This window comes from Gymnoscopelus microlampas (genome assembly GCF_963454915.1).
Source record: "Gymnoscopelus microlampas genome assembly, chromosome: 6".
Taxonomy (NCBI): Eukaryota; Metazoa; Chordata; class Actinopteri; order Myctophiformes; family Myctophidae; genus Gymnoscopelus; species Gymnoscopelus microlampas.
Genome location: NC_139943.1, coordinates 31,020,643 through 31,034,972, shown reverse-complemented (window position 1 = coordinate 31,034,972; position 14,330 = coordinate 31,020,643). Strand labels below are relative to the sequence as shown.

General features: G+C 41.9%; 1 protein-coding gene across 1 annotated transcript in view; it reads left to right on the top strand.

Annotated features, from left to right (window-relative positions):
• LOC311047444 (cadherin-13-like) overlaps positions 1 to 14,330 on the top strand; it is a 249,065-nt gene that overhangs the window by 88,575 nt on the left and 146,160 nt on the right. The window contains exon 2 of the mRNA XM_084060172.1: positions 2,312 to 2,432. Coding sequence (XP_083916298.1) covers positions 2,312 to 2,432 — 121 coding nt within the window. The remainder of the gene's footprint in view (positions 1 to 2,311; positions 2,433 to 14,330) is intronic.

Genomic DNA, 14,330 nt, shown 5'->3' with positions numbered 1-14,330 from the left:
ACAAAAGCGTGCAGTAGTCCACACACACACACACACACACACACACACACACACACAGCGTGCTGACAGCTAAAGGGAACTAACCTCGCGTCACCAGTCTTTCCACCTCGGAGGAAATAAAAGGTAACAAAAGTGGTGTACACGAAATGTTGTCCGCCTCGCGGTGTTTGGGTCTCGCTGGGCGGTGGTCAGCGATGACGCTAAGGAACAACATGGCCGACCGTAATGTTGTGAGTTTGTGTTGGCCGCAATTAATTATGCTTCGAGGGGGCAGATGTGTGCTGAGCAGTGAGGCCTACGGACTGCGTGAAGTAATTGTGAGCGTTGTGGCTTGTGTTGTTAGTGACATTGATATGTTGTTTTTGTGTTTATTCCGACACAGTGACACGGGGAAATTATGGGTTTTGGTTTGTGCAATGTATTATAGGATAGAGCGTCTTGAAACAAAAACATTCTCACTTATGGAGCATGTATTGATAACTGAATTTTGACATTTTTGTTTGAAATCTGCAATCATATGCCACACAACAAAGAGTGAAACTAAGATACTCATAGTTCCTCAGCATTCTACCCTGCTGTTTCCAATACTATTTTGGTTGATTGGACAAACTTATCTAATATAGTGGTTCTCAACCTGTGGGTTGGGACGCCCAGGGGGGTCCCCAGATGACTTGCTTAATGTGCAACATTGTTTTCCCACTCAACAGTAAACAAACTAACATTGAGTATCTGCACATGTATTACTTTTGACCATTACTGCTTAAAAACTAGTCAACAAACTATACTATAAAAATGGTCAAACATTGGCCAACGTGAGGCATTGTGAGCATGTAGATCAGCTATTTTCACAATATTTCTCTGTGGGACCGAGTCAAACTAAATTGAATGCCTCAACTCCTACAATTTTTTTTTTGTCTGGGTTCAAATATGATTATTTGGTGGGTCGCGGCCTGAAAAGCTTGAGAACCACTGATAATACACGCTTAATTTAGTTCGACACACACAACTCATGTCCTGCACACCTTAAAACAATAATAATAATATGGATTCGATTTTAACATTGGACTGGACATTTTCTGCAGCAGCTTAACCAATGCCCTGTGTTAAAAGCCAGTAGCCCAACTAATTATAACACTACAATTAGCCATCTGCATGCATGTTTCTCACTTGGCAAGGACAGTAGGTGTAACTCAATTACCTCATGACTTGCCCTTGGTGTCAAAGGTTGTGAATTCGAGCCCTGGGTGCTGCAGAATAAACATACTAATGCCTCGGGAACTATGCTGTGCAGAGTCTCTCTCTCTCTCTCTCTCTCTCTCTCTCTCTCTCTCTCTCTCTCTCTCTCTCTCTCTCTCTCTCTCTCTAACATTTATCTACTAGATTGTATAGCAGCTGATATTGTCAGCTGAGGGTGTAGATGAATTTCATACTGTGGTAGGCAATGTATCTGGCTTGAGTAATGCAAGAGACTTTAAGCGAAAGTGAAGGTACAAGTACAACTCTGAAAAAGGTTCCCTTAAACAATACGGTTTTGCTTGGTTATATTTCTTCTCACTAAATCCTTCTATTGAACAGTAACTTGCATGGTATACCTGCCTGGGTACTTTGGTCAGTAGAGAGTTCCCCTTTGAGTTGAGGTTCTGGGTTCGATACCATGCAGGCACTGCCCCCTCAAATAAGTTAATCAAAATGTTTGAGTAACAACAACAAACTGTGCATGCACGTCAAGCCAGACTTCCAATGGGTAACTAACTGACTGAATATATGCAGTGGATTTAGAGACAAGTTACTCCATTGTTTTAATTAACATTTTGATCCAGACAGTTCTGCTGATCCACCCTCCTGTATTTCTCATTTGTCTTCCTCAATCTCATATTTTCCATCTTTCTCCATTTCCAAATGTTTGCTCCACCGCTTCTAATTGCTTGTCCCCCAACCGCTGCGCGGAGGAGCTATAATTTAGTTTACTTCTGTAAACTGATGGCCGCCATTATCCATCTCACTTCTGTTTTCATTGTGAAAGGTACATTTTTCCTTTAAAGAGACACTGGGAAGCAGGCTCTGCATTACAATGGTGTAAACCGCATGTGTGCTGCCTTATAGCTCAATATGATACATGACAAATGCGGAACCAAAGCTGTTGTGATGTGGAGTGGAGTGCGACATCTAGTGGCGGAATGTTGTCTGTAGCACCTTTGATATTATTATGACCTCTGTCATGTTATTTATTGTTATTATAATTATCAGGGGTTTGAGTTGTTTATGTCAAGTTGTTTGTTATTAATATGAATGTTGTTATTGTTTGTTTCAGGTTGTCCATGTAGGAGGTCAGGCAGAGGAAGGTCATCAGAGTTGTGTTCCAGGCTTCCAGGTCAAACGCTACCAGGTGGAGTACAGAGGACCTGTAAACAAGAACCAGACACTCTTACAAGGTGAGTCCTACACCCTGAACCCTATACTGTCTGAACACCCTGAACACTACTGTCTGAACAATATCTATCCATGGACTTACAACAAGACTTAGAACAGAAGTCCAATTTTACTGCCACGACTCCCTGGACCAATCTACTCCTTAGGGATCTATTGGTATGGTCTGTGTGCACAGCGCATTTGCTGTACCTCTCCACTGTGATGAGTTGTTTATTTATTTATTTAACTAGACAGGTGACTTGAGAACAAATTCTTATTTACACGGATGGTTTGTGTTGATGTTACTGTAGTAGGATCTTATCCCCTGTGAATGTGCATTCTGGTTGCAGGCAAGTCTCTCACTGAGACTGACGACTGGAACCTTTTCATTTATTCAATGTCTCAGTTAATTGTTTGTACAACATAACAAATTGTACAGGCATGTTCATTTGCATGCTAATTATTTAGTTAATCCAGCCAGCGCTTTATTCCAACCCCTGATATGTGTATTGATTTATGTTACGTTCATTACGTTTTATTATTGGTGCCTCAGGAGGTAGAGTGGCAGCTTGGGAATCAGTGCCCTGTTTGATACAAGACTTAACTAACTGCTCCTCATGAGCAGGTTGGTGCCGTGCATGGGTGAATGTAATGCGATTTGGATAAAGGCACTATATAAATGCAACACTTATTACGTAGATTTGACCGTAACATTGTTTATTAAGGATATTAAGTGCTTACAGTGCAGCTGAGTATTAGGTTTCTGTCCGGTTGAGTAGTGGTTTGACATTTCCAATACACTATAATGGAGTGCACATGATGTAAATTAGAGCGATTGAGCCAGAAATCCGTTTCCGTGTGGGAGGATTCAGTGTGACACATGGAAGTGTGATGCTCAGTGGAATGACAAGCAAGTGGATCGCTTAACAAGGAATCTGGGTTTGCGTTAGCCATATACAAAAACATACTTATATACAGTTCATGCAGTACATCTTTCATGATTTCTTTGTAGCTACTATAAAAGTTCACACATAATGTACGTTCACACATGTATGGGAGAATTTTACTCCCGGGATAATGTTTTTTTTTAATGTAAACCTTACACTGGCACAATTGAAAATACATATTTTAACACCTATGCTTTGAAAGCATCAGTCCTCTTCTCGTCTTTATTGTGTTTTATTCGGCGGTGAGGCATTTTGTCATCTGTAGGTTCAGTGGTGCGTGGAGCTCACTGATGTTTTAGTGCACTGCTCTGGTTCCATTACCTTCAATATGTTCCTGTCAGCAGAAACACCTCACACCATGAGGGTCTCACTGCTGCTCACACACCATGGACAGGAGCACAGCATGCATGCATGCATGTACGCACGCACGCACGCACGCACGCACGCACGCACGCACGCACGCACGCACGCACGCACGCACGCACGCACGCACGCACGCACGCACGCACGCACACACAGACACACACACTCACAGACACACACACTCACACTCTCTGACTGCTGTCAACAGTATACATCACATGAACACTGTGGCTCAGTATCGCAGAACCACACTGCCATGAACCTGTGACTGGTAACAAAACCAACTAGGTGGGTGATTTGGGCAAAAAAGGACAGAATGTGCCAAAAAGGCACAAAAATCCAGGTCCAGGCACTCAGGTGGATTTGAAATTAAAAAACCTTTATTGGGCAATGGGCTTACAGAACATTAAAAAACACCTAGGTGGGTGATTTGTTTTAGTATTCTACTGTAAAGAATCGAGAATAAAGATTCATGATGGTTTACTTGTCGCTACTACCTAGTGTACACATGGGAGTTATTTCTTCATGTGTACAGTTACAGACCCATAAGAGTGTATTTCGTTTCCAACTAATTCAACTGGGGACCTGTGGAGCCCACTCAATTACCCTTGGGTGTCTCGAGACCCCATGTTGACAACGACTGTTCTATGTGTGTTTCAAACACACATTTGGGTATTTGGGGGTGTGGCCAAATCTGCCATTGTCTTGCAGGTGCAAACAACACAGCATTGAGTTTGTTTGAGACTGATCATATACAGTGATAACTATGGTTAGATATTATATTGCAAAGATCTGTGACAACCACCATCTTATGAAAAATGAAGACAGGACGTCCAAATATTATATATTTTTCAAGCTCACAAGCTACAAAAAGGAGCCAAATCCACACAAGAAGTAACTTTTTTTGCACCTCCAGCACACTCATGTAACATTGATTCCCTTCCCCTATTTGTAAGCACTAAGGCATAAGAATACTGTTCTATACCGCTCACCCCTTTGACAATACACTGTAGAAACTACTGTCTGCTACCAGCAACCGTGATGTTGACAGAATACTCTGACCAATCAACACTGCAACTGTGATGCAACAACGTGGGAGAGTTTGGAGGACATAAATGTGCCAGCGCTGCACTGAACTGTCAGTACTGTTTGCCCTTTTGCTTGTAATAATAGCTAAACACAGAGATATATTCCAACAATTTGTCACATGAAAGAGTTTGCAATTGCTGTCGCGTCAGCGGCATCTGCACTTACAGTTGGTTACGTTTACATGCAGAAAGGAGAGAAAGGACCAAAGAACACCCTACTTCAGGAGGCCTTCGTCAAGGAGAAGAATGAATGGAAGGAGACACAAAACAAACTGATTGAAAGGCTCCTCTCGCAAGAGGAGAGGATTAGAGACATGGAGGAAGAGAAGAAGACCACAGATCTCAAGGTCCTGGAAATGGAAGTTAAGGTTAAAGGCATGGAGAAAGGGACAAAGACCACAGAGACCAAGGTCCTGGAATTAGAAGTGAAGATTACAGACATGCAGGAGGAGCGGAAGACCAGACAGCTTGAGGTCCTGAACATAGAAAAGAGGTTGGAGGAAGTGGAACGAGAGGAGAAGAGGAACTTTCAGGTGATTGCAGCCCTCAAGGAAGAGAGGGATAATTGGGAGGAGAGACTGGAGTGGACAAACGAGGTGATCGCATCCCTCCAGGAGGAGGAGGGGGAGGAGGGACCTGAGGTGGGGGGAGATGAGGAAGAAGAGGAAGAGGAAGAAGAAGAGGAAGAAGAAGAAGAGGAAGAAGAAGAGGAAGAAGAAGAGGAAGAGGAAGAAGAAGAAGAAGAAATATGACATGTGACACTTCAACACTCAAGGGACACTCAAGAACAGGAAGCTTTGGCATACAAATAATGGTTGAGGTTTACTGGAGATTAGCACAGTCTTGCAGAACATGCCACACCGACATTTTGATGCTTATACTGTATGTGTGAGTGACAAATAAAACCTGCTTGAATCTTGACTGCTGATCTGAACGCAAGATACAACATGATTTAAAACCTAAACTGAACAATTTTTTTTTGGTTCCCAACCCGGGCTGCCAAAACTAGCTTTGCCCAATATTATCCTCGGGGGCCAGACTTGTCCTGCAAGATCCTCAGTTATAGTAGCTACATTCGTTGCATGTTAGATTGCAGCCTGGGAGGTGAAACTGGCATTTAAGACCATTAGCAAGGTGGACATCAGAACCAAAATCCTGGCCAGAAAACGGAAGTTTCCGGATGCAACTAGTCTTTCTGTACTGGTGAACTCTCTTGTGTGTTTTGATTATGCCATTGGCTCATGGTATCGGCTCAAAGGAGAAGTTGCAGGTTTCTCAGAATAGACTTGTCGGGATGCTTTGGGGCTAGCCGTGAGGGACTATGTCGGTAAACAACACTCTGGATCAGGTCAGATCCTGGCTTTTAGAAGTTTAACACTGGTCAAGTGTTATAATGCTTTTTTTTTCTTTCTTTAGTATTGTAAACAGTTCTTTGTTTTTTATTTTATGTAATGTGATGTACCTGTTGTTTGTTGTTTTGTTTTGTTTGTCTGAGACCAAGCATCACAATCGAAATAAGTTTTATTGTGTCTGTCTTGTCTTTTCTTTTAACACATCGGGTGCCAGCATTTTTTCATAACAACTTACCGTGGGTGCCAGCATTCTCCCCATTGACTGCGCTTTGCTGTTTAAAGTTTCCGCGTGCGTTACAAGCAAACCACGCAAAAAAAAGCATCGATTCATGTTGTCCCATGAGCCTGGCTACAGCCTGGAACCATAACATTACCCTGGCGAGTTACAACGGGGGGGATCGCGCATCGCGCATGACCGGTTTTCCCCACAGGAAACAGATTCGGAGATATAGGCGTTTCAAAGTAGGAAATAGACAGGAAGCGGATGGGGGGAAAAAAATTGTTTCCCGTGAGCGATCTGGCACTTCCTTCGCAGGATTACAATGGGTGCTCCCAGAGCTGCTCTAGCCCCGCCCACGCGGAGAAAAACGAAAAAAACAAAAGGACTAAACTCACGGTTCAGACCGTGTTCGGCACCGAAGCAGCGGAACCGCCACTATGTAAACACACGGTTCAGACCGTGTTTGGCACCCGATGTGTTAACAATGTCAAACAAATCAATCAAATAAAAAAAAATGATTTTTTTAACGCAAGACACCATTAACAGTGGTTTGTGAGGTTAGCCCCGGACACACAGAACAGGCCCATTTCTAGACAGCTCGCATCATACAGAGAGCCACGCCATAAAAACAAGAAACAAGGTCAAATAACCTAGCTTCCTAGTGCAGTCAGTAATTGGAGGCCATTCTGGAGAGATGTGGAACTCCATATTTGGGTTGACTGACCACTTGAGTGTCATGCAATACAAAAGAAGCCTACTACTGTATGATGTCAATCATCTCTGTATTTGGGCAGAAACTGCATACCAAACTATGGGTCCTTGAAATGAAACAGTCTGAGAACCCCTGCTATATAGCTCTATACTGCTCTCTACCTTAGGCGCCACGCTGTAAAACAGTCCATTTGATTGTAACTGTGATGTCAAGATATTCTGACAACAAATTGGGAGGGTTTGGTATATAAACATGTTAGTGCTGCATTAAACTATTAGTATCTTTGCATTTGTTTTATGTAATGATACAGAATCACACCTTTATTTATACCAATGTGTAACATGAAAGAGTTTGTAGTTAGTGTCGCATCAGTACTTCATTACTGGTGGAAAGGAGAAAAAAGACCAGAGAACATCCTACTTCAGGAGGCCTTCGTCAAGGAGAAGAAAGAATGGAAGGTGCAAAGCGAACTGATCATCTCACAAGAAAAGAAGATTAAATACATGGAGAAAGAGAAGACCACAGATCTCAAGGTCCTGAAGATGTTAGTGAAGATTAAAGACATGGAGGACGAGAAGAGAACCACAGCAGAGATCAAGGTTCTGGAAATGGAAGACTAGGTTAAAGACATGGAGGAGGAGTGGAAGACCAGACAGGTTGAGGTCCTGTAAATAGAAAAGTGGTTGGAGTACGTGGAAGCAGATGAGAAATGGAACCAACAGGTGATTGCAGCTCTCAAGAAAGAGAGGGAAAAGTGGGAGGAGGTAATTGGATCTGCCAGAGCTCCCTTTTCCTGAACTCTCATCTGATGAGTGGGAGTGAGAGGATAGGTTTATGTGGGACGAGGATGGGTTTGTGGTTTTATAGTCGACTAAGCCGGAGCCAGGGGGCGCCATCCAAGTCTCACCAACTACCCCATGGTTCACGCTATTTAGATATTGTCCCACTACACAAATGAATTACAAAGCTAAGCCAATAAGCTTAGCTTAGCCAATAATAAACCCACAACACACACATTTGTGTTGACCTTTGCCATCTTCAAATTAGGTTTCAGCCCCAACGTCACCCTGCCTACCACTCAAGGACCTAGACGGCTGGAACCGATGCCCCCACATCATATTGCCATATTGAGTTCCACATGGCTCTATATTTGGGCAAGACTGGCCATTGTTTCAGTCGATCCACGGGACAGGGGATCTGAGACGATGAATAAAATATTCACACAATAACAAGAAGGGGTTTAACAACAGCTGACTTGCCTGTGTATGACGTCATGTCGATGAGGTCAGTCTTGCCCAAATATGGAGGGACAGCAAGACAGTAGATCTAGAGTTTATGAAGTTTATCTAGAGTTTATGAATTCACAAAATGTTGAAAAATACAAAAATAAAAGATGCAGTCTAATAATAACATTCCCAGTCATTTAGTACGTCAGTACTATTACATCAGTAATCTCCATATTTGCATGGATTTTCAGCCCAATTCCAGCTTCCAGTATAACATTGAAGTTATAAAAATTAAAAACAATATTCACAATATGTAAAAAAATAAAAAATCAAATAAAAAGGCAGTTACTTGCTTCCTTGTTACGTTTTTTTTATTTTTTATTAATGTGTAAACAATAGCTTCTATTTCAACATGCTAACTCTCCAAGAAGCGAAAGGCTCTGGTTTATTTTCCTTTTTCATAGATAGGCTGTATTTTCTATTAGGTTGGAATCCCCATTGATGATGTCATTGGTAGGCATTTCTGAATTGTCCATAGAGTGAGAAAAAAGTCAGTGAAGTGCTCCTTTAACTGAATATTTTAAAATGGAAGTCAATGGGGTTCGGATCAGGCTGAACCCGTGGGAGAACAGCCAACACAATGCCTCTCCATATTTGGGCATGACTGACATCATCATCAATATGATGTAAGAGATGCATGTGACTGTGTCTGGAATTAAGGCCCGCAAGAAACTGCAGAGACCAGCAAAATAAGTTAGATTTTGTTTTCCTGTGGAAAACGTTGTGGGGTCTGTAAATACATTTAATTTGTCTCTAAAAAGGCAGTATATTTGGGAGTTACGAGGCTGTTTTACATATACAGTATTTGTCTCCGCCAGTATGGTGGAGAATATGTTTTCGTCTCCGTCCTTCCGTGTGTCCCCCAAGCTAACATTGGTCAAGCTTCACGTGACACGTGACAATATGTTGAAAGGGTGTGCTTTGATTGGCTAGCGAGACGCATGATGAAATAGAGACCTATAAATAGGTGTGTCACTTCAAAAAATCATTTATATTTTTTGAAGTGACCATCACTGTGATGACCACTGTTGTTCCTAAACATGAATGGGGTGTGATTGTTTGTCTCAGCCAAGCTAACATCATGACAATATGTAATATAAATAGGTAAGACAGGAATAATCAGGAACAGTACTGGCGGAGACCTGTGCTCTGAGGAGCACATTTTCTAGTTTAAATATGAAAGGGGGGATTAACATGCTCGCATTTAGTTGGTTCCCATTGTGTTCCACTGTTTACATGTCGGAGCATGGTATGGATAATGCAATTACTGTTGCAAAACAAACTTTCAGTAACGTTCTGCGCATAGCAAAAGTTGCTTTGATCAGCCCAGCAGAAAGGTTAATCATCATTAATCTAGGCATTTCCTCTCTGTGGAAAGCCTGGTGACGCGGGGCTAGTGCTTTGATTCTAGGTATGTTGTGTTTATATTCACGGACAGTGTGGTCGTCTGTTTGTGTGTTTATACCATGCTGATTATGCTTGCAGGTTACGATGTTAAACAGGGTAGAGTTATACTTTCTTATGTCGCGTCACATTGCTAGCTTATGAGCTTCTGGAATAAAATCCACAAGGATTCGTCGGTGACAAAACCGCCAACCACATTATGTCTACATACAGACACTTCCGTGTGATGTCACATATAGCATCCTTGGACCTTGATGTGTGTTTTTGTCTGATTGATTGTACATATATTATATACTTAATTAACAGTTTGCAAATAGTACGTGGTACGACTACACAATGGTGCTAAAAGGATAACACAAAAATCCCTTTAAGGGCTTGTTTCCATTGTGGTCCTATGTATTCAATTCATCAAGAGATTTAAAGACATACACTAATATACAATAATATACAAGACTTCATCAACACTAGTAGCAATAAAATGTATACATTTCTGGTGTTAAGTTTAGACTGTACAAGGACCGGTTACAAATTGCAGACAGGTGCTCTTTTATGACAGTTTTGATGTAAATTCACAAGTGTGTGCAGGCATGCACGGTTTCTTCCTTTTTAGGCCAATAAGCTATAATCAGTGGATAAATGAATGCATCATGATTGTCATATGCATATGATTGTCATATGCATCATATGATGTTGATTGAATTTGCACGTACCTCGATTTATACTTCGACGTACAGTGGGTCGCACGAAAATAGCAGATCTACAATCTCCCAACGTGTCGGGTCTGCGACATGCTGTGAGCTTGTAGATCGTCTATTGTCGGTGCGCGACCCCGTCATAGTATAGTATAAATAGTATAAATTCGGCTACTGGCGCACAGGAATCCTCTGGAGTATGGACACCCATGACAGCGCGTAGTTTAATTCGTAGTTTAATATTTCCTTATTGCTCAATCCGATTGCAATGGATCATTTGATTAGACCCATTGCAAAGTGGAGGTGGTGATGGTAGGCTCTGATCCAGTGAAAGGAAAGTGCCACCTTAAGCACACTTTTCTGAGTTTTTTTTTCTCCCAAATTTTCCAGTCGGAAATGTGCTAGTTCACAAATGTCCGACTTTATAAAGTCGGACATTTACGACATTAAACTCTTATACGCCTTTGTATGAGCCTCTTTGTATTACTGTGGCGAGATCTATTTTCATGAAGACAAACATGGTTTGTGAAAAGACAAGACAAATACAGAGACCTTCTTCTATGTGGCTCACCTTCTTCAGAGCCACCGCAAAAACTCTAGTCTGCCATGATGGGGAGACATATATTTTGAGATTGAGTTATACTCGCCAAGGTTTTGCACGGTATTCTTTCTTACTTAGATGCCAAACCTCTCAGAGGCGGCAGTAAACCTGATGCAATTTATTGTCACTGGAACCAGAAATAACTGGAGTTACCATTACTGTAGAGCATCTTCAACTATAAAAGCATAATGACTAAGGGTGTATAACTTTTTTCATTGAGATAATGGGGGAAATCTTAACTGTGGGAAAAAACTAGGACATTTTTTTGATCTCCGGATCCCATCCGCATAGAAATGGTGTGACCGCTGTGGATCTCAGACTTGGCTCCAATGTCGCTCTTGGACATGTGGCTAGCCTGTGACTTAAAGGGATTGTAGGGAACATTAAGCCAAAATTTAAAAAATATTTATATATATTTTGCATTTTCTCCCCTCTATCAGCCACTATATAATGATGCTGGGGTGTTTTCCTGCATTGAAACACAGTCCTCTGTCTGAAATCCGTATTTTCCCTACTGTTTATGTTTATGTTACGTTTGTCCGGGTCGTAAATTAACGCACGCATGTGCGCGTCCGTGCGCGTCCGTGCCCGTGTGAACTTTTTACTTTCGGTTTTAAAACGCTCTCAAACTTCTTTTTTGAGGCACAGAATTTACTTTAAAAAAATCGTTTGGATAGAATTTAGTTGTTTAACTTCATATATGTGGTCAATTTATCATGAAAGAGCCTATTTAAAAATAACAATTCTGAGAACCGTAGGGGCGGGCAGTTCCGCGAATTGTATCCGCATAAGGCAACCTATTTTGGGCATGGCACATTTAAAAAGTCCCCCCTGCGTCACCCCCTGGTGGTCGGGGAAAAGAACTGCTGGAGGGGCGGTGTTTGACAAGAGTTTTTTTTCTTTGATTATGTCTGAACTCGCCTACAATCCCTTTAAGTCATCTATGACGTATCTATGACATAATATGTCTCCAAATTTGGGAAATGTTTCAGCCCAATCAGAGCCCATTGACTTCCATTATAACATTAGTTAAATATTTCAAAATATATGTGAAAAAAAAACATATGACTAAGCGGGTATACAACTTTTTCAGTGAGGTGACCAAAACAAAAATAACTTAAGTATTGTGGACTGTTACAAATGTATAATGGGCGGCAAGATGGACATAGATTCTGACAATAAATTAAGACTTTCATTTCAGTGTTTCTTCAACACTACGTAATCTTTATCCTGCAGACTAACAATGAAAATTGCTGAATGTATATCCCTTGATTAAAAGACTTGACTTTAATAATGATGCCAGTGGAGGTGATGGGCCTCAATGCAGACAAGCCTTGGCATTCCTGTCGTTAAGGTTTCAACTCCAGGCTGGGCAGTGGACTGTGCACATAAAGCTCTGGTAGTTGGCAGCATGCCCTGGACATATTAACTGTATTGAGCTCTGAAGACCTCTTCCCTGGCAGGATCCTTGTTTCTCGCCTGCGTTCTCTCTGACTTTATCATTGAGCCCATTTAAAAGTACTTGAATTCAGATACAGTCTGATGGCTTTAGATGAACTGGACAAATGGAACAATGCTCGGCAATCTGTTTTACTTTCACTTTTTACTCTCTGCTAGGTTCCACTTAAACATTACAGGTTTATGTAGTAAGGCGTGGATTTTGTGTGTGTGTTTAGAAATGCTTCTAGCAGACCAATTTCCTCCACATTTTGCACAAAAATTGATCATGGGCCTAGCCTTTGGACCGCCTACTTCTGGTTTGATCATTTTTTGACATTTTTTCCTTTCCCTATATGTTGGTCAGCAGGTGGCAGTGCATGCGCAGTAGGCAAATTCAACTGAAACCTACACACACGTTGTATTTGTTAATTTGATAAGAGCACTGACCCTTATTCACCTGTGATCAAATCCCTCCATCACGTGAAGTATTACGGGACGATCACACAGAGATGCTAGAAACCAAATTTTTCGAACAGTTCTTAGATGCTCATAAAAGTTAAAACATTCTCAACTTTTTAGGGCAAGGCACAGAGTTGCACCACGCCTCCTTTGTCTGATGCTGGTACTGTAGATATGATAGGAACGCTGAGAGCGCTGAATGCCTTTTCTAAATAGTAAATGGTGCATTTATATAGCACCTTTATCCAAAGCGCTTATATGCATTACATTGACCCATTCACACACAGATAAATCCGTGCAAGGTACCAACCTGCTCATCAGGAAGGAACAGATAGGGGTACATGTCTAATGGCTCAAGGACACTTCGACACTAACACAGGGGGGAGCCAGGGAACTTTCCATTTCCCAATCGGTATCGGCCTCTCTACCTCCTGAGCCATTGCCCCCGGATTCAGTAATTGAGTTTGTGATTCATTATTTGAGGCATGCTCCACAGGCGCACCACACTGTTTTGCCCAAATGTGCTGTTTTGCCAAGGCGCTTCTGAAGCGGCTGCGCCTGCAGCGACGAATCTCAGTGTGATCACCCCTCCTAACGAGCAGGTGATTTATTTCCTGGCAGGGAGTTTGTTTACCTCCTGAATTACATGCGTGTTAGCACTTGGTCCACGCAAGACATTGCTGTCATTATGGCACCAACAATATGAATAATCAACAATCCCATCCACCGTCTACCAAACCAGCCTACTGTGGGTCACTTGTGAAAAACAAAGATTTTTTCTATCATTGTGTTAACTAGCTGACATAATAACATATGTGTGGTGATTTGGAGGTCCAGGGTAGAATATAACATTCTTAATCAAATGTTCTCATGTATTTTAGATCCATAGCTGTAGCCCAGTTTTACTGTGACTCGAGAACAGATGAGGCTCACAAGCTGTTGCTCTACTTTCTAATTTAGGTTCTCTGTCCCCACGTACACTCCTGGCATCCAGGTCCTATGTGTGGACGTGTGTGTGTGTGTTTGTGTGTGTGTGTGTGTGTGTGTGTGTGTGTGTGTGTGTGTGTGTGTGTGTGTGTGTGTGTGTGTGTGTGTGTGTGTGTGTGTGTGTGTGTGTGTGTGTGTGTGTGCACGCTCTGTTCTCTGTGCATGGCAGGGTTCATAGTGGGATCATGCCACTCTCAGGTCTGTAATGGTGTTTAATTAATCTCCTCCTACTGACTCAAATACTGAGACCTGCAGCTCCTTTTATACTGTAGTTTTAATTGGACTATAAATCAACATGTGCTTTTTGACAAATGACTGTAATTACAGGAAAGGCCAGTGTGTGTGCGTGTGTGCGTGTGAGTATTGTCAT